This window comes from Perca flavescens, chromosome 15 (assembly GCF_004354835.1).
Source record: "Perca flavescens isolate YP-PL-M2 chromosome 15, PFLA_1.0, whole genome shotgun sequence".
NCBI lineage: Eukaryota > Metazoa > Chordata > Actinopteri > Perciformes > Percidae > Perca > Perca flavescens.
Window position 1 is genome coordinate 8,369,239 of NC_041345.1, and position 21,552 is coordinate 8,390,790.

Consider the following 21,552-nt stretch of genomic DNA (forward strand, 5'->3'; position numbering starts at 1 on the left):
ATTTCTGATATATGACATAGGCCTACTCCACTGGCTGCCATCTGTCTAACCCCACCAAGTTCCACCCTTGATAGGCCTGACCACAGTAGTGGTAATGCTGCTGAAAATAAGAGTGGCCCTGTGGTCACAGAGTCAGTATCACAGACCCCGATTTCAGTAAATGTCTGCACAGCTGAGGTGAGCATGATGCTATCCTCCTGCAAGTTGGTCTGCGGTGTGGCGTGACCACTGAACTATGACCTGTGAACTCTGACTGTGTTACGTGTGTCTAGATGGGTTGACAGAAAGCACCAACAACTTTCAACGATAAGTAGCCTACAGACACATTGAGTGCACTGATAAATATGGATAAAGATTGGATGGTCATCGTCGCTGACATCTAGGTATCACATTTTCATTTATAAAGCCTTGCTCTTTATGTTTTTTGGGGGATTTACTATCATTGAAACATCGTGAGTTTAAAGTGAATAACCATGACACTAGATCATAGGATAGGTTAGCTTTAGAAAATCCTCTTTACAAACTGAACGAGACATGACTGTTTTTCTTGATCTGCTGATCATTTTATTGATTCATTGATTAGTGGTTTGGCCAATAAAATACCCTGTACACACAATAAAAAATGTATATATTTGATATAATACGTATATATCTATGCATAGAGCCCAAAGTCATGTCATCAAATGTCTTGTTTATCTGACCAAAAGCCAAAGATATACAATTAACTATCACGTTATGACAAAAAAAAAAAAATAGTCTGCAGTCATATCTCTACAAAACACTGTTGCCTTCCCTATACTTACTTACTACTCGCTACTCACTGTATTGCCACTTAAATCCGAAACCATATATGTAACATCTCATTGAACATGAGAATTATTTTCCAGAGATATACTTCACATTTACATTAGAAGTACAAGGATATACTCATCACACTATCAACAATAAAGCATGTTATTGTCAATAATAAAACAACTCAAAAAGGGGGTCATTTGTTTGTGTAAACTGTTTCTCTTTTTTGTGTGTGTGTATATATGATGCCTTAAATAAAATACAAAATTACAAAAAGGGATTTGTTTGGCAAATTTTTATTCTTGTAGATAGTTAATACAAAAACAAAATAAAATTATAAGTTTTTTTTCTTTTAACTGGTCAGCCGTTTTCCCTCCTTCGCTGCTGCGTGTATTCTGACGTTTTTTATTTTTGCCGGGAACACACGATCTTTAGTCCTATGGTATAGTCAGGCTGCGTTCAACTTCCTTCTCATTACCGCTGAGTTTCCGCCCTCTCAGTTTCGTCATTGGCCATTCCTTTGCTATTGGGCCTAGTAACAAAACGAAAATTTCCGCGCTTTCAGCTCACAAATTGAAGAAGAGTGGCGGGAGCTGTTGTCAACCTGGGGCTGTTGTCAAGAAGTTACATTGATAGGCATTCATAACTTCGTTATAATCGCACCAGCCGTTGATCTGCCGTAGTCTTGACAGGTTTCACAGTGAGATTAGTCCTACGATTGGGTAAGATCAGCTTTGGCGCGGGACTGTTCTGTGTTTACACTGGCGCACGTTAGCTTGCTGCTCTAGCTCGTTACAAAAGACAGCTAGCCAAAAGATAACTTGACATAAACGTTACCGCTGTAATACTGAGGTCAATGGTTATTATGTCTTATAGAGAAATGTTAAATGTGAAAGTACAGCAAAAGACGGGATAGGTTATCAACATTAACCATGAGTGCACAACTGAAACAGAATCGAGAGGCTTAGGAAGACACAATGTAACGTTAGCTTGCTAACTTACGTTAGTACCTACTAGGCTAGTTGTGATGCCAACTGTATAAACGTGTTGTGGGAAGTTAGGAGGGTTAACGTTACGAGTCATGCTAGTTACATGGTGAAACGGCTACAACGTGCAGTATGGAAGGTTTTCTTATTTGTTGGTGCTTATTACCAAACACATGCCATCCAGTGTATTACCTTTCGCCTTCACTGTTCATGACATTAACAACAAAGCATGATTTAATGTATCAAATGTCATTACCGCTTTGTCGCTAATACTTTAATTTTGAACTGCGTCCGGGCAACTTTATTTTCCTCTTAGTATTTATTGCCTATCTTTATCTTTTTGTTTTTAATTTTATTGCACTTCATCTCATCCGCTGAAAAAAAAACTGTGCTTACAGCACTGTACTTTTACCTATTATCCACAGTCCACAGCCCAGCATATAGAGTTTAAAAGCATATGTAGTACATGCCAAATATGCCCTGACAGTACAAGGAATAGTAATACAAGCTTAGCCACACAATTGCTTCCTTTCTTTCATATGTATAGTTCAGTCTTGGTTGTCTATCAATGAGTTAGCTCTGTTTGCAGGTGGTAATAAGCTCTTAAACTAGTACAATAGGATGAGTTTATTTGATAGTTCTGCCTCATTCTTAATATATGTTTGTCTACTACTATCAATAAGGTTTATTGCTATACTATGAACATTGCCTGGTTAACTGAGTTAAGCTACTTCTTTCTCTGTAATCATCTTCCCTAATGTACCTTCTGCCTCCAATGTTTATTTCAGGCATGGATTATAAAAGACGCAATGGTGGCCCTTATATGGGTGGTGCGTCCCAGGCCAAACGGGATAAAACAGCTGGTGAATGGGAGGACAGTCCATCACAGTTTGAAGAGGAATTGTCCATGTTCGACGAAGCAGAGATGGAGGCAGAGGAGATGGAGGGGCAGGCAGGTCATGATGTCATTCCTGTAGGTAAGTCTTGCACAGAAAAACACACAATCATAGGTGGCAGCAGTAAAATGGTTTTCTTGGTGTAGGAAGAGATTATTGAGTTATGTAAATGAGCTGCAGACCTGTATCAAAGTCTATATGTCACACACTAAGACATATCATTTTCTTAAACAAGCACAACTACACGCTATATACAGAACTCAGCTGCCTGTAGAATAATAATCATGTTAATCATTAGGCGTGCTTAGCTTGTCAGCTTTGCAACAACCATCAAGAATATGCAGGTATAGCTAATGGCTGGATGGTTAGTTTGCATTTTGACTAATGCAATGGTGTGCTCACAATAAGTGGCAAATGTGAAACTATTGTTCCAGGCAATTACCCTTCAATTTCTGACTTTACTTAAACAGTTCATGTCTATACCCATTAAGCTAATAAATAACGCACTTTGTTTCACTTCTGTCTTACCACCTTGTTGTTTTAGGTGACCTCTTCTCAGCAGACCTTAACCCTCGTTGGCGGCGGCCTCATGCCCCTTCACTGGACCCATCATCTGATACTTTGGTGTTTCAGCAGATTGATCTTGACTATTATTTAGGTAATTATCAAAGGACTTTTTGTTATTAAAGATAATTTTTTGGGGCTTTTCCCCCTTTATTAGATAGTGACAGTGGATAGACAGGATAGATGGGAGAGAGATAGGGGATGACATGCAGCAAAGGGCCGCAGGTCGGGCTCGAACCTGGGCCGCTGAAAAGGACTCAGTCTCCATGGGGTGCACGCTCTTACTGGGTGAGCAAGAGGTCGCCCCATCAAAGGACTTTTGAAACAAGACAACTTAGTTATTTGGGCTTCTTTGTTGTTTGGATCTAAATAAGAGTGTACAACACATCTAACTGCTCAAATGCATTTGCTTTATGTAATTATAAAATGGTATCTAAGTTGGTTTCTACTTTTCTGTTATGCAGGGGCAACAGTGGCTGGCATGCCTGGCCAGTCACAGGGAAAAGTCCCAATCATTCGAATGTTTGGGGTGACAGACAGTGGCAACAGTGTGTGTTGCCACATCCACGGTTTTGCACCTTACTTCTATGTTCCTGCACCAAGCGGTGAGTACTTGTCATTATTTTGTCAATACATAGAATCCTTAAGTAAAGTCAGAAATACTTAGAATCCTTATTGTGACACTAGCAAAATAGTTTTCAGTTGGTTACTATTAAAAAATTCTCTCCGAACACATTTCTGTCTTTGGGGCATGTCACTTTTCTGAATGATTTCAGCTGTTAATTAATTCTTATAAATCCTACAATGTTAACCTTTTTTCTGCCTGCTCTGAAAAGGGTTCACATCTGATTACCTGGGTGAATTTAAAAGAGAGTTGAACTCTGTTGTCCTGAAGGACATGCGATCCAATAAGGACAACATCTCTGTCACAGTTTTGGCTGTGGACATTACCCGCAAAGAGAGTGAGTACAAGCGATGTGCATTTGTTCACTGAATATTGTGTAAAGGAATTCTCTCACATTTTTTTGTGAACAGAGAAGGCTGATCCTACTTACAAATCATTTGATGATAAATGTACTTGCAAAGTGTCTATGCTTTTATTGTGATTCTTGGACTTCAACTTATTCTTTTTCTTTTTTCATGCAGGCATGTATGGTTACCATGGAAAACGCAGTCTGGATTTTTTGAGGATAACAATGGCGATGCCTCGTCTCATTGCCCCAGCAAAGAGACTGCTGGAGCAGGGCTTCAAGTTTGGACCTTTCCCCATCCAGGTTTACCAATCCTTTGAGGCCAACATAGATTTTGAGATAAGGTATGTGCGTGTGGTTCATTTTGCTAATTATATTGTGATTGGCTTTGTCATCAAAACATAAGGCATTGTGTGGAATTTTAAGATCTAATTATTTAAAGTCTGAAAAGGTGGTGACAATAGACATGACATTTATGTCTAAATTTAATTGTGTGCTCATAACTCACACAATGAGCACAGAAGAAGGAGAAGGCAACAGTTAAGACTAGAGAAAATCATCAATTCAGCTGCATGAGACTGCACACAGAATGTTTTCTTGGCTGATGTAAGCAGACAAATTATTGTGGACTTGCCACACTGATATATCTGGCTACCTGCCTGTGTTGGCTGCTAGCTCAATGCAACCTGTGGTGCATGCAAGATTACCAGGGAAAACAGAAACGTGGAGATGCATCTAATATTTGTATGTTGTTATTTCTGTTATGAGATGCATGTACCTCAGAATATATTCATTCAAGATTTATTTATTTATGAAATTAAACATGGTGTTTGTTCTTGCTTTTGTCAGGCTAAACAGACTGTTCACAGTTTTTGAGTAATTTCATAGCCATATTCTTATATTGTTGAGTTATCATAAAGTATTTGTCTGCTGATGTGTACATATGCATGGCCAACATGGGCATCTCACTAATTTTATTCATGAAAATGTAGCTCTAGGAAGAAGACATCAGGGGAATTTGTTGCAACTAAAGATGTTAGTTTTTGTAAATGGATTTCTCACAAACTGATGACTAAAAGCAACACTAAAGCTGTATTTTTCAGCTTAATGAGCCTCTCTGTGTTGTCAGATTTATGGTGGACAGTGATGTGGTGGGATGCTGCTGGATTGAACTTCCCAAAAGCAAGTACAGAGTGCGTGAAGAGAAAAGCATGGGGGGCACGGATGCTCGGTACCCAGGCAAGGTAGGTTGAGTTCACATCTTACACGTCGCATGACACAATCTGGCCTGTCAGTAGAACAAATGGCTGTGACGCTAAAGTTTTCTCCCCTGTTTTTATCCTTCAGGAGTCCTTGTGTCAGTATGAGGTGGATGTGGGATGGACAGATTTGATAAGACACCCTGCAGAAGGAGACTGGCAAAGGATCGCACCGCTCAGGGTCCTCAGCTTTGACATCGAGTGTGCAGGAAGAAAAGGTGGGTTTCTTTCTCGCTTATATTCTTACTAAACAGCATACTAACCTATTTTTTGTCTACAAGGCCTGATCACACTTGATGAAAAGCAGATGCAGAGTTTGACTCTGGTGTCAACTCTTTTCTTTCCAGGAATCTTCCCAGAAGCAGACAAAGACCCTGTGATTCAGATAGCATCTATGGTGCAGCGGCAGGGGGAGACAGAGCCCTTCATTCGCACTGTGTTCACTCTTCAGTCCTGCGCCAGCATCGTGGGCTCTCAGATATTGTGCTTTACACAGGAGAAACAGCTACTGCAGGTATACACACTGGTTTCGGTAACTGAAAAACATACATATTTTGACATGTTTTCCTTGTTCCCTTTTTTAATGTTTTGTTGATCATCTACCATGCTGTTGTGTCTCTGTTTACATCTCTGTGAGCAGAGCTGGGCGGAGTTTTTGAGGACGGTGGACCCAGACATTATCACTGGATACAACATCCAAAACTTTGACTTTCCCTACTTGATTGACAGGGCAACTGCTTTAAAGGTTAGATGGAGCCACATTTGTCTACTACGTCCATGCAATACCAAGGCCTAGAATCACCAGATTAAGAGTAGTGCAGTAGTAGAAATACTTCAGATTTCCCCTTTCTATTTGGTGTAAGTCAGACATTCCTGTTTCCCCCTTTTTTACTCAAAATAACATGTTCTTTGTGTTCAGGTGAATCTCTTTCCTTACCTCGGCCGAGTGCGAGGCATCAAGTCAGTCTTGCGAGAATTAAACTTCCAGAGCAAGCAGATGGGCCGCAGAGAGAACAAGACCATTAACATGGAGGGCCGAGTTCAGTTTGATCTCCTGCAGGTCAGCTTCAATGGCAGTAACAGCAATCATAACTTTAACATTATTTAAGTTACTACACAGTTAGTATGTATTGCATTGCTTATGTAAGCGCATTTTCAGGAAAAGACACTGCACGTATTCTGATTGGTGTGTTTCTCGCAGGTTCTTCTCAGGGACTATAAACTGCGCTCGTACACACTGAACGCAGTGAGTTTCCACTTCCTGCAAGAGCAGAAAGAGGATGTGCAGCACTCCATCATCACTGATCTGCAGGTAAAGCACAAAACAGTAACCTTGTTGCATCTGTAAGAGAGCTGGTCATCATTAAGAGCTGTTCCGATTCAAATGGCCCTCCCCCTTTTTTCCTCCAATCACAGAATGGGAATGAACAAACACGTCGTCGTTTGGCTGTCTACTGCCTGAAAGACGCCTACCTCCCACTCCGCTTGCTGCAGAAGCTGATGTGTGTGATTAACTACATGGAGATGGCCAGAGTGACCGGTGTGCCTCTCACCTACCTGCTATCAAGAGGACAGCAGATCAAAGTCGTCTCTCAGCTGCTGCGACAGGTAACAAAGTCAAACGCAAGGGACATTTACTGTATGCGTATGTGTGGATTTAAAGATGACAACTGAAAGTGTCTGCATGTTTAGGCCATGAAACAGGACCTGGTCATGCCTGTTGTAAAAGCAGGAGGAGGAGAAGACTACACTGGAGCGACTGTCATTGAGCCAGAGAAAGGGTATGTAGTATATTGGTTGTTTACGTGAGTGTATGACTCCTCTCTGCTCTTGGTGCTGCTGGTTTGGTACGGCAAGCTTCTCACCACCACCTTCTTCTCTGTACAGGTATTACAGTGTCCCTATTGCCACCCTGGATTTCTCCTCCTTGTATCCGTCCATCATGATGGCTCACAATCTGTGCTACACCACCCTGCTGCAGAAAGGCTCAGCAGAGAAACAGAGGTTAGCTGTTCTTTTTAAATGTGTGGTTATATTGAAAGTCCACAAGAAATTAGTTTTGGTTTGCTTTGGTTTCCCTAAACGTTTTTGTCTTCTTGGATCTGAAAAATGTTTCATGAAATGTATTGCTGAATTTATGCCACTTTCTTACAATAAGTCAATGGCATGGCATTTCAGATCTTCATTCTTCAGTGATTTTTTTTCTTTCTTAATGGCCAATAAAACACGTAAAACACTTGAATGCTTTTATATCTCGTATCAAAAATAATGAGCTAATATCTGAAGCGTTTGTGTGTCTTCAGCCTCTCACCAGAGGACTTCATCAAGACTCCGACTGGTGATCTGTTTGTGAAGAGCTCTGTGAGGAAAGGACTTCTACCTGAGATCCTGGAGAATCTGCTGTCTGCCAGGAAGAGGTTTGAATTCTTTAAATAAATCACAAAATCAAACTGACCTGAACTGGAGTGAAAAGTTAGCAATTTTGTAGATGGCTTCAGTACCACTGTACCTTAAAAATGTACTGAATGACTCAACTATCCCATCTGTCCACAGGGCCAAAACGGAGCTAAAGAAGGAGACTGACCCTTTCAAGAGGCAGGTGCTGGACGGCCGACAGCTCGCACTCAAAATCAGCGCAAACTCCGTCTATGGCTTCACAGGTGCTCAGGTGGGCAAGCTGCCCTGCCTAGAGATCTCACAGGTGAGCTCTTGACTCTGTGTCTCATGCTAGTTTAAGTTCAACTGAATTTACATAAAAATGTTTTGTCTGGAACAGCATACATATCTGCTGTGTAAATCACATGTCCTGTGTTCTCCTTTTTGAGAAAAAAATCTGAAGCCAAAAAGGGGGAAATTTATGTATATATTTTTTTGGTTTCCTGATGACGGCCCCTAGTTTTGCATTAATTCAATGTGATACCATTAGGTATAGGTCAGCCTGCTACACAATCCAATCCACCTTTATTTATAAAGCACTTTAAAAACAACATAGTTGACCAAAGTGCTGAACACAATCTAAAATAAGCAATAACATATAGTAGTGACACAATAGAACAATAAAATAGCAATACAAAAGAATTCTAAAAAAAAAAACAGCCTCAAAAATCATCCCTCAAACTGAGTTAAAAGCCAAAGAAAATAAATGAGTTTTAAGACGAGATTTAAAAACGGGAAGAGACTCGGTCAATCTGATGTGCAAAGGCAGTTCATTCCAGAGTTTTGGAGCTACCACCACAAACGCACAATCACCCCTGGATTTACGTTTGGTCTTAGGGATGACCAGTAGTGCCTGGTCCGCTGACCGGAGCAAACGAGAGGGGGTATAGGGTACAATCAAATCGGACAAATACTTGGGGGCCAAATCATGCAGACATTTAAAAACAAATAAAAGAATTTTAAAATCTGTGCGAAAATGCACAGGAAACCAGTGGAGAGATTGAAGGATAGGTGTGATATGGTCAAATTTTCGAGTTCCAGTTAAAAGACGAGCAGCTGCATTTTGAACCAATTGTAATCGTGCCAAATTAGATTTGCTAATGCCAGTGTAGAGTGCATTGCAATAATCTAAACAACACAAGACTCTGGACAACGACCCACATTAGCTTTCCTGCTAGTCTCTTTCTTATCTAACTAACATACATAAACACAAGTCCTGCTAGCCTGGTTGACACCAGACCCTTCTCGGTTGTAACTGAGAGTGGATCTGGGCAAGCTTCCTTCGCAGCGCATTTCCAAAGGGGCGTCACCAACATGCGCTGCTCAAATGCCTCTGGGCGCAAAGAGAGTCCTTCAACCAATCAGACCAACGATCTGGGTGACGTAGCAGTGACAGAAGTGGTGGCCGTCATGCTGAATTTAAACAAAAAGCTGCTTGCCTTCGCTGCACTATCGTCATCATGTAAAGCCCGTCTCAACGGTTGTGATTGGTGCCTCGATTTTGAAAAAATTGGAAATGGGCTTGAATGGGCTCTTAGCCAGACTGACTTGTAGAGCAAATCTCAAATTTGCCGGAAGTCCGTCAGGGTTTTCCGAAGGCTAATGTCCTGCACCTTAGCTGGTTGAACGAGACAAACAATTCACTGGTGAAAAATGCAGTGCTAACATTAGTTTGCATGCTAGATAGCTAACTAGCTACTCAGCTGCAGCACATTGAACGGCATGTAAATTAACCTGCAAGTGTCACTTTGGTTTGGTTAGTTGCTGGTGTGGTCCTTACTTTCAATACAACTAATAACAGGCTGTCATTTAACATATTAAATGTTTACAATTCTGGCCCAACGTAACTGTTTTTCATTTATGCTAAATGATGCTGTGCCCACTTCACTTGCCATCACTTCTTTTTACTGTTCTGCACAGATGTGAAGTCAGGGCACAGACAAAGATGTAGAGCAAAGATAATTGTTGCGATAGAAACCACAGAACAGGTGGAAATCACAAAGAGTGTAAAGATGAACCACAACAGGCTGTGTTTCTTGATGTTTTGTGGAGGGTTTACTTAAATAGTTACACCCTCTGAGAGAGCTAAGAAGATAACTGCTGCCTTCTACATGAGCCATTTTAGGATAAAATGGCTTTGTTAATGGCAAATATTTTCCCCAGACATTGAAAGTCATGGTCTGTAACGTGTCTGATGATGTTTTTGCTCCTTGGCTAATGAAAGCGCATTCTAAGGGCACAGATCATTTAGTGAAGACCTTATTCAAATCCTTTTTTCTTTTTTTTCTCCTTTAGAGTGTCACAGGTTTTGGAAGACAGATGATCGAGCAAACTAAACAGTTGGTGGAGTCCAAGTACAACATTTCCAATGGTTACCAAGGTGATGCCAAGGTGAGAAATGCATGTAGCTACGCCCCACCAATACTGACCCAAACTCCTCTTTTCTTTTTTACCTTTTTGCTCGTTAACCTTATGAGTTAACATATCAGCTTAGTATAGATTATAAAATACTTGACTGAAAGTATGGGACCTACTATCTGATGTTTTCGATGGACCCCCTTTGTGTTAATGTTGTCTAAATGTTTTTATTTTTTATCTTTTAAAGGTAATTTATGGGGACACAGACTCCGTCATGGTTAAGCTTGGAGTTGCTACGGTGAAGGAGGCTATGGATATTGGGACGGAGGCAGCAGAGTGGGTATCGTCCCATTTCACACCGCCCATCAAACTGGAGTTTGAGAAGGTACCGTTTCAGTCCACTTGATTCATCAAAGCACTTGTCCCAGTAATTTCATCATCTGTGGAAGTTGTTGATTGAGCTCTTGAGTGTGTATTTGAGAGTCAGCTAACTAGTTGATAATGTAGGAGCCAGGATTTGGGACCACAGGAGAGTTGAAGCAATCCTCCCAGCTAATTGGAGCTCGTATCTGTCACTTCCTCAGGTGTACTACCCATACCTGCTGATCAACAAGAAGCGCTACGCTGGCCTCTATTTCTCCGCCAGTGCAGACACGCATGACAAGATGGACTGTAAAGGCATTGAGACTGTCCGCAGAGACAACTGCCCTCTGGTGGCTAACCTCATCAACACCTGTCTGCAGAGAATCCTCATAGACAGGTACACACACATTCTGCACATAATGCATTATCAATTCATTTTGTTAGAAGTTAGATTTCATCCATTTTCATAATTTCATCTTTAATTTAATTTGACATTTTTGGTGTCCAAAAAGACCTAAACTTATGTTCAGATGCTGAATCTTTACCACACTACGAGCGGTTAATTTGTTATGAAAGTAATCACAGCTGATGTGATGTTTTGTCAGGGATCCCCAGGGTGCTGTGGCTCATGCTAAAGAAGTGATCTCAGACCTACTGTGCAACCGTATCGACATCAGCCAGCTTGTCATCACCAAGGAGCTGACGCGCACCGCCCAGGAGTATGCTGGCAAACAGGCACACGTGGAGCTGGCTGAGAGGTCTGTGACATCTTTGATTCATCTCATTTCAAATCATACTCCAAGGGAAAATGTTTGTGTGTGTGATATGGGTGAACTGAACCATTAATGACCCACAAATTGATGTTTTACAGGATGAAGAAAAGAGATGCTGGCAGCGCCCCGAATTTGGGAGACCGAGTTCCATACGTCATTATTAAGGCTGCAAAGGGAGTAGCAGCATACATGAAGTCAGAGGTCTGTGGTGTCCCCTTTCATTGTCTGTTAATAATTTGATTTTAATTTGTGCATCCCCCTTTTCTTATAATGCATGCTTAATCCCAAGGATAATCCTTATTCTTCCACATGTCGCTTTAGGACCCCATCTTTGTCCTGGAGAACAACATTCCTATAGACACACAATACTACCTGGAGCAGCAGCTGTCCAAGCCCCTGCTGAGAATATTTGAGCCAATCCTGGGAGAGAGCAAGGCAGAGAACATCCTGCTCAGTAAGTTTACAAACACACACGTCATAGTCTTGTTTACAATGTAGTATTTCTATTAGCTGACACTTGTTTTCCTCACGCATTTGCATATTAGTGAAATGATAAGTTGAGTTAGTTGATTAACACAAAGTTACTTCTAAGATAAAACTTTAAGATACCACTTTGGGCATTTGTCATTATTCTTGATATTTTAAAGCGTAACTTAAAAACCGATTCATTAAGTAATCTATAGATAGATCATCAAAACAATCACAGTTCATCTTTCTGTGTATCATGCAGAAGTCTAATATGTAACATTACCGACATTATAACAAGTGTCAAAGCTGCAGTTCAGCCAAGAATTGTATAAACTACTCCAAAAGATATAATATAGATTTGCTAGTTAAGTTATCTTCTCGAGCTTTGAAACTTAACATTGCTGTTGATTTTTCTGGTGTCGTTCAGAGGGCGACCACACGCGCTGCAAGACTGTGTTGACCTCGAAAATCGGGGGCCTCATGGCATTTGCTCAGAAGAGAAGCACCTGCATTGGCTGCAAAGCTGTGCTCAAGACGGACGGTGTGTGCTCACATTTCTAAGATATTGTTTTTCCTACTTCTCCTACTATCGACCTAATATGGTTAGGTACCACATTTTGGGTGGGAGCGGTGTTAAAAAGCTTTATATTTGTGACATCTAACATGTGTCATTGCAGCGGCTGTGTGCGATTTCTGTAAGAAGAAGGAGTCTGAATTGTACCAAAAAGAGGTAGGCAAAATGCCAGATGACTTCTAAATATGTTGGTTTTCATCACTAACAGGGCTAAGTGTGTTTGATTAAAGTCCCAACTCTGACTATATTTGAAGAAAAGCTTTAATGTCTTATTTATAATCAATGGTTGTCTTAGAGTTAATCATCATATTGCCTCTGCGGCTCCTCAGAGCTCAGGGGTTTTGATATCAAATGTATTTAAATACATCAAGCAGAACACCTATTTTACTATAAAATGAACTTTAGTCTATTTTCTTTTTTAATTATTGCTGCTAGTGTGCTGTTCCAGTGAAACGGAACTGATCAAATTGTTTTTAAGAATTATGGGGTTAATATCTGAAAACATGCCTGATGAGTTTCTAACATTTAGGTTGTTAATTACAGATCTTTCACCTCAGCACACTGGAGGAGCGTTTCTCTCGCCTGTGGACTCAGTGTCAGCGTTGCCAGGGCTCCCTCCATGAGGATGTGCTCTGTACCAGGTACATATACAGTACATGTGGACATACTTATTAAAAGTGTTTACTGCACAATTGTGGCTGAACACATCGTAACACTGTTCCTCCTGACTCCTCTGCAGTCGGGATTGTCCCATCTTTTACATGAGAAAGAAAGTTCAGAAAGATTTGGATGACCAGAGTAAGCTGGTGGATCGTTTTGGATGGTGAGAGGCGCACACACACTCAATCCTCACGTGCCTCATTTCAGATGACCATGGAATCACTCAATTTTTCTTTCATGTTTTTGGGTGCTTGTATAAATGCATATATATCACTATTTCTATGTTTTTCTAATATGACATTTAGTGTTTTTGTAAAATAAAATCAAAAATCAATCTATTCCTTTTGGGCTGTCACGTATCATTACTTATTTATAAATCTTTCCAATTGTATTAGAAGTAACTAAATGTAAACCCAGGATTCTGATCCCCACACCATACAGTAAGTGTACATGCGCAAAGACGTTTACGGTGTGTGTGTACATTCCCTTACCTTAACATCAAAGTAAAAGTGTAACATTTTCGGAAATGAAAAAAGGAACTTCATTGCCATCCTCTTCAGCGGTATTGTCTCAGTCAGACCTCATAAAACAACATCCCTACTAGGGCTGCAACTAACAATTATTTTCATAGTCTATTAATCTGATTATTTTCTCGATTAATCGATTAGTTGTTTGGTCTATAAAATGTGGATTGGTGTTTCCCAAACGCCCAAGACGTCCTTAAATGTCTTGTTTTGTCCACAACTCAGATATTCAGTTTACAGTCACGGAGGAGAGAAGAAACTAGAAACTATTCACATTTTAACAAGCTGGAATCAAAGAATTTGTATTTGTAAATTACTCAAACCGACTAATCGGTTATCAAAATAGTTGGTGATTAATTTAAAAGTTGACAACTAATGGATTAATCTTGGCACCTCAGAACAAAAACCCTGATTGTTAACTTTTAATGGCACAAACTGGATGTAGTGTTCTTCGTTCTTGAAAGACAAAAAGATGAGGTCTCTTATCAGTAATTACAAGTCCGATCTGGCATAAATGAAGCACATTCTCTACTTAGTTTGTGTGTTTGAGAAAAGTTCTTCTTGTGCGTCTTTTTCGAAATACATTTAACCTTTTGAAAACCTTACCAGTAAAGATCCACCTCTGATAAATAAAACAGACAAGACATTAAAGCTGAAGAAATTTACTTGTTCATTATAGCAGATTGCATTAAAGAGTTTACATAGCTGTCTGTGAGAAACTTGAACATTTTAGAGTTACTCCATATAACAATGGAACTACATTAAATTCAGATAATAAGAGGCATTTGGAAGCTGCTGGTTTGACACCATAGCAAAGTAGGAACCCCTTAATAGATGGATTCACTTCTAAGCAGGATGAAACTGAAGTTAGCTCATTAAACTTAAATATAATTTTAGTAAATATGTAGACAGCAGTTTCTTATTGCAGAAGTTTTTAAATTGGGGAATGTGGTTTGTAATGCTACAAAAATAGAAATTTAGGGTTACAGTAATTATCAAAGAGGACAAACATTGCTATAAAAAAAGATGCCCTAGTGAATATCCTTATCATCCAGCATGATCGGATAACATGACTGTCACTGTGTCTGAGCCCTGTCGGTTGGCGTTAAACACTGGTTTCAGCATCAGTGTGGTTTAAATGTATGTAGTACCACATAAACACCAACAACACTGACTGACATAAAAACGGCATTGAAAGTGGACTTTGGAATAAAGTGTGACTGTGTGGAACAAACAGCAGGGCTGACGCTTCAAACAGTAAGTTAATGATGGACATCAGATCTCAACCCATCATTTGACACAGCTCTCAGTCTGCTATTCCTCAGTTCCTGATACAACACTATATTCCTGAGTAAACTTTTTAAATTGCACAAACTAATCCTAAATTCTACAATAAAACAAATAACAGGAAATGAATAAAGTGCACCTAGGAGTCTGGAACACAATTTTGTGGCTTTGTTACTGTGGTAATCCTATCCTGCTACAGCCTTTTCATTGACATATGCACTTTGTGAGAAGAGAAAAAAAAAATGGATATTGCTGTTGTGTTTCAAGCCCCAGAGGACACACTAAACTAAAAAAAAAAAAAAAAAACATGCAGGGAGGACGACATTTTTTCCCAAACTTTCAAAAAGTTTTAACCAATCATCTGGAAGCAAAGCTTTTTCACAAGTAAACAGTGCCCGAGTCAATATGACACTGTTTTTATGTTATTTGTGGGACTTTGTGAAGTTAGATGTTTACCAAGGAAAACGTTCCCCTCCCTTGGCGTGTTGAGTCCTGGAACAATTTTGGATTTTGACTGAACGCCTCACCTGATGTGACCGTGCAAAGTGCAGTGACGCACCACTGTGAACACCTGGCCCCCAAAAAGTCAACAAGAGCTGAACAGTCTTTTAAAAACACTGGCTAGACAAAATTAGAATAGAGTTAGTAAAAGGTAATTATCTTTACAGTCAAATTTTAAGTTTGCAGAAATGCTGACTTTAAAAAAAAAAAAAAAAAAAATCATTTTAAAACTGCAGTTTCTAGTTGTTTGGTCACCGAACAAAAACTGAATTCACAGCGTTAAACGGACACTGCACATTGGATGAATACATGGCAAATACTGTAAGTGAAAACTGTGACAGCATGAAAAAATTTTTTTTGCCATGTTTGCTTCCCTGTTTGGAGTTGTGCTGGACATCTCCAACATGACAGAGGAGGTGCAGTGTGTGTGTGTGTGAGCGTGAAACAAGTGCTGGTGTGTGGCTTGCTATAGTATTGCGCAACGTCTCTGAGTGTTTTTCTTGCTTTTCTTGTTGCTACGGTTGGTCTCCTTATATCTTCTAATCTCCCGTACCAGTGAATAGAAAGCTTCCTCCACACCCTGCAAGACAGAGAAATAATTTTTTTACACAAAATTAAGATTAAAATGTGTCTAATGATATTTTGTTAATTAGAAGTTTTATTTCAGATGTTGATTTGCAGATATTATTTACTCAAGCCAGGCTCATGCATGCATCATTGCAAACTGAATACTGGTGTTACCGTCTTTCCTACGTACCTGTCTGGTTTTGGCAGAAGTCTCGACAAATGGTACTCCGTAGCTTCGTGCCAGCTCCTGCGCCTGCCGCGACTCCACCGCGCGGGTACCCAGGTCGCTCTTATTCCCCACCAGCACCATGGGAACACTGTCACTGTCCTTCACCCTGTTGATCTGCTCTCTGAGGAGGAGACACATGCAACAGCACCTAAGAGACTCAGGCCACCCTACTTTTATTGTTGAAACACCCTAATATTTTCAGTATTGCTTTATGTATTTAGATCAGTTCAAAAATGTGAACCCGACTCTAGTGTCCCAACAGCCCCACAGAACTTGTGACCACACTCAGCACATCTATAGATTTGTGGTACAGATAACTACAAGAGCAGTTCCTGCTGATCCGGAAGCAGCCTTTGTAGTGCTAGACTGTCTGAACCAGCACAGTACACTATTATACACAGCTGAATTACTGACTGCCAAGTGAAACACACACTATTTGAATAGATTATTATTATTCATCCCTTGTCCGCAGTATTGTTTCCACTTCTTTCTTTTGGGATTTATTACTGATCCTGGTCTACGGTGGTGTGTACTTGCAAGACCACGAAGCATCTTTTACCTGTAGAGGTGAACGTCCTCAAAGGACTTGATGTTGTTGATCGCAAACACACAGAGGAAGCCCTCTCCTGTCCTCATATACTGGTCCCTCATGGCGCTGTACTCCTCCTGACCTGCAGTGTCCAGGATGTCCAACAGACAAGTCTCCCCATCAATCACCACCTGTTTTCTGTACGAGTCCTGTAACACAGCATTGACATAATCATGCGGACGTGACCAAACACGTCTGCCAAGAAGGCAAGGCAGCCTTATTTATATAGCACATTTCAGCAACAAGGCAATTCAAAGTGCTTTACGTAAAACATTGAAAAGCAGTTAAAGACAATTAAAAACATGAATTACAGAGAATATATATATATATATATATATATATATATATATATATATATATATATATATATATATATATATATATATATATATATATATACACACAGCTAAAATAGAAGACGGGTATAAAAGAAACTAATGAAAGTAACTTCATTAGTCTTCAGCCTTGATTTAAAAGAACAGAGTTGCGGCGGACCTGAAGTTTTCCAGGAGTTTGTTCCAGATATGTGGAGCATAAAAACTGAATGCTGCTTCTCCATGTTTACTCACGGTTCTGGGGACAGAAAGCCCTTTCCCAGACGACCCGAGAGGTCTGGATGGTTCATAATGTAGCAGCAGATCAGAAATGTATTTTGGCCCTGAACCATTCAGTGCTTTATACACCAACAGTAGTATATTGAATCAATTCTTTGAGGGACAGGAAGCCAGCGTAAAGACCTCAGGGCTGTAGTGATGTAAACCATTTACTTGGTCTTAGTGAGGCAGCGAGCAAAAGTGTTCTGAATCAGATGCAGCTGTCTAATTGATTTTTTAGGGAGACCTGTAAATACACCGTTACAGAAGTCGAGTCTACTGAAGATAAAAGCATGGACAAGTCCTTCAATCCTTGATATATTCTTAAAGTGATATTAGGCTGACTTTGTAATTGTCTTAACGTGGCTCTTGAAATTCAGCTCCGAGTCCATGATTACACCAAGGAATCTCACAATAGATTGCATCATGTTATTTCCTATGGTGGTTTTTAATGTCACACTGCTGCGTAGCAACAAGACCTTGCTGAGTGAAAAGTTTGGCAATCAATTTGCAGAAATGTATTTTAACACGGTCTAAAAAAAAAAAAAAAACGAGATTTACATCCAACGTGTGTATTTTTGGGCAACAATGTGATAAAAATAAGAGATTGCTCAGCAGTGTTATCACTGTTGATTTATATCCGTTAGTGAAAATGATTTGAAAACTAATGACAGCTTACAGAAGGGCGGTCTGCTTTAATGGGTTCTACCAGGTTTTAGTTGAAATGAACATTTAGCAGTTTTTCACAGGTCTTTGCATCTGATGGTGCTGTAGATTTGTGACAGCATGTGTTTGCTATGGTACCATTTTGCATAGTGATGCTTTACTATGCTGCATTTATTTGACATATTGCTTTACTATTTACTTTGATTGATGATGATTAGTTTTTAGTGATAACTTTACAAAACAAAATAAACTGCCCAGCAGTATACGAAGCAGTTAAAAGGAGTTTCAACCTTGACCAGCTGAAAAATGAATAATAAATCATAATAATCCTAAAATGAAATGTATAACGATATGACTGACAGGAGCCATTCTGCTGCATAATGAATACTTTTGATATTTAAGTATGGTTTCGTTGCCAATACTTTTACAGTTTTAAGGTAAGTTTTTAATGCAGGACTGGAGTATTTTCACGTTTGTATTGCTACATTTACTTAACTTAGTTATTTAGTACATACAAGTGCCCATCCCACGTTGACTTATAAGACACCACTTACACTCGCTGTTGCTGTAACATTTTTTTTTTGGGAGAAGAACATAACACCTTACATATAAAATGAAAATGCAAACAAAGAGCTTTGTCCTACCCCTAGCTTTGTAAATAAACGATTTTTATATGGGAAGTGCTTCTTCCACCACTTCTTACAACATAAGGGAGACATCGTATCCTGTGTATCGGTTAATATCCACTAACACTCCACATATGATTTAGCTGTGATTGTTGAAAACTATCCAAAATAGTTAAGAATAACTCACATGGTTGTACACATAAAACTGACCGTGTAGTTTCGTTTCTGTGTTATTCCATTTAAATTAATCCAGGACACTGTGTGTGTGTGTCTAATGGGTAGTCTCTCACCTCGATGGTTGGATCATATTCATCTACGAAGTGGTTCTGGATGAGCTGGATGGTGAGAGCGCTCTTCCCCACACCTCCTGCCCCGACCACCACAAGTTTGTACTCGGTCATGCCTGGAAAGGATTACAACCAGCAGGTCGCCGTGATTCCAGGTCGGATTAGCAGAGTATCAGGTGAACATGAGCAAATCAAACCCTCTTCCTTCCTACACTGACATGGCGAAGAGACTGACCTAGTTTTAAGTCGTTAACGTTACTTGTCTTTATGTTAAGTCTTCCTTATAATGACTGAATCGATATCAATGAGTGCTAGTGGTAGAAGTGGGAACTCTTTAAACGCACTTACCTTTATGTAGGGGTTATAACACTCTGTGAAATGATAGCTGAGTTTACGAATGGATAAATGAGATTAGCTTGCTACATTACGTTAGCCTAAGACGATTTCCTTATTCAAAACACTTGGAGACAAAACTTCACGATCTATTCGCAACTTGTTTTCCTCACTAGAATTACGTGTCGAAATATAAAACACAGTTTGTGAAGCTACTAGTAAAAAATCGAACTTCATATAATGAATAAATTAAAAGCCTGAATCCGTGCGAGTTCCTAGTCTATCGTGGCTCATTGAAAGCAGAGCTATATCGCGTTAATCCCCTTCGTCACACAACGAATGAAGCGACGGCATACAGACTGATGTCGTAACGGTCCAATCACAATGGAGTTTTTAGCTTGTAGCCCCGCCCAAAGATTGCAAATCTGTCCAATCATTAACAGGAGTAACCATAATTGGGCGTGGCCATATTGTTCTTCTCAACCATAGAAATCAATACTAATGAAAATCAGTAAGGGTATTCATACTCATCCTCATTTAAGTAGGCCTACTAATTTAATCTTTATTATCAAACATTTCCAAAGTTTATGAACGTATGCATCATTTAATGCATTCCACTAAACAGCGCTGCAGTAACTACCATCTTTGTGAATGTTATACCTACATTTTATTGCGAAACTTATAACCGAAAGTGTCAGTATGATATTGTGTCTGCCTTGACACTGACACCTGGGCGTAGTTTGAACTATATAGAATTAGTGCCCTTTATATAGAGTGTCCACTGCCCTCCAGTGGCCACAGTACGCAACTACAATACTACATTTAAATTTGTGGCAGAATAATAATGGTCATTATACCTGCCTAATAACAATACGGTCAACTCATTATTTGTGCGACTATTACAAATAACCAAGTATATAATATTTAAAATCACGAGTTTGTGTTAACTGGCCTCTAGTGGTCACATTAGGAACTACAACACTCAATTACATTTGTGGCTAATGCCTTAATGTGGCAAAATGCCTTAATTTAACTAGAAAATGCATTTACTGCAGAAAATGCTTTTGAAGGCTGAAAAGCTAAATTGCTAAAGCTAAACTGGATTGTTGGCATAATTGCGTAAGAAGAAGGTAAAGTAGTGAGAATAGGTGGAAATGTGGAAATGGTTCTAATTAATATATATTATGTCTTTAAAAAGTAACACCAACATTGTATGAAAGTTTCTGTAAAAGCTGATGCCAAACTGAATTGCCGGTTTCAATTTGGATGAATATGTATTTAATATTTTTTTAGTTGTGTGAAACTCTTAATGAATAAAAGATGTGAAATATTAAGGTTTGAATAGAGTATAAATCTGTAAATAAGACTTGAATATGCATGGACAGCAGTTCAAGTAGTATACATGAGATGAAAAAGTGGGAAAGGAATGAAGGAAGCAATATAAAGAGTAAGAAATGAAAGACAGACAGAAAGATATGGATAGAGAGCCCCTGTTTTGACCTGGTATTAAAATCCTGAGTGATCGGATCAAAAGTAGACAGCTTTAAGTACAGGAGAAAATGCACTCAGGATGCTTTGAGGACGCATTGAGATCCAATTATTTAGACCACATTCAGTGGTGGTCTGGCGATATGGACCAGAACTTTAAATATAAAGTTAAAAAATTGGGGGCATATTAGAGATTTGCAAAACTGGTACGATGTGCTTTCGTCCAGAAATGTCGAGAATGTTTTACAAGGGCTGTCAATGAAGGAATGCTTGTGGCTCTCGTCATTTGGAGGATCACAGAGCCAGATGCCTAATTGCTTATCTGAGGCTATGATGGCTAAAAGTATGTATATATATATATATATATATATATATATATATACATACTTTATATACATATTTATTTATATATATATATATATATATATATATATATATATATATATATATATATATATAGAAAGTATATCTACGTTGGAAAAAAAGTGATGAAAAGGTCATAGGCCTAATCATGTTAAATAATCGTGATTTGAATATTGACCAAAATAATCGTGATTAGGATTTTTTCCATAATCGAGCCGCCCTACAAGCCAATTAATTCCTCTCCCTATATAATTCTCAAAAGGTCACTAGGACCCTTGATAGTGGAGCCCACTTCTTGAGTGGGAATGGTGCTTTTAGATGACGGTCTGATAGATGAGTTGCCTCCAAAGATGCACAATGAGAGCACTAAAATGATGTTTTGCATACTAGTACGACTGT

The 21,552-nt window shown here is 39.4% G+C and overlaps 2 protein-coding genes across 2 annotated transcripts; one reads left to right on the forward strand and one right to left on the reverse strand.

The window, feature by feature from the left end:
• Nucleotides 1-1,249: 1,249 nt before the first annotated feature.
• Nucleotides 1,250-13,441, forward strand: pold1 (polymerase (DNA directed), delta 1, catalytic subunit). Its single transcript, XM_028599353.1, has 27 exons — nt 1,250-1,514; nt 2,567-2,755; nt 3,219-3,332; nt 3,703-3,843; nt 4,075-4,200; nt 4,385-4,553; nt 5,339-5,453; nt 5,557-5,686; nt 5,816-5,982; nt 6,109-6,213; nt 6,388-6,528; nt 6,670-6,780; nt 6,885-7,076; nt 7,161-7,249; nt 7,356-7,472; nt 7,772-7,885; nt 8,022-8,169; nt 10,200-10,295; nt 10,510-10,647; nt 10,847-11,022; nt 11,231-11,383; nt 11,497-11,599; nt 11,720-11,852; nt 12,294-12,407; nt 12,544-12,596; nt 12,984-13,081; nt 13,180-13,441. The coding sequence occupies exons 2-27, from the start codon at nt 2,569-2,571 to the stop codon at nt 13,265-13,267; spliced, it is 3,318 nt and encodes a 1,105-aa protein (XP_028455154.1). The 5' UTR covers nt 1,250-1,514; nt 2,567-2,568; the 3' UTR covers nt 13,268-13,441.
• Nucleotides 13,442-14,270: 829 nt separating this feature from the next.
• Nucleotides 14,271-19,652, reverse strand: zgc:55558. The gene is made up of 5 exons (XM_028599491.1): nt 19,318-19,652; nt 18,973-19,085; nt 16,768-16,946; nt 16,170-16,329; nt 14,271-15,992 (listed from the first exon to the last, which is right to left on the reverse strand). The coding sequence occupies exons 2-5, from the start codon at nt 19,081-19,083 to the stop codon at nt 15,879-15,881; spliced, it is 564 nt and encodes a 187-aa protein (XP_028455292.1). The 5' UTR covers nt 19,084-19,085; nt 19,318-19,652; the 3' UTR covers nt 14,271-15,878.
• Between the last annotated feature and the right edge of the window lie 1,900 nt (nt 19,653-21,552).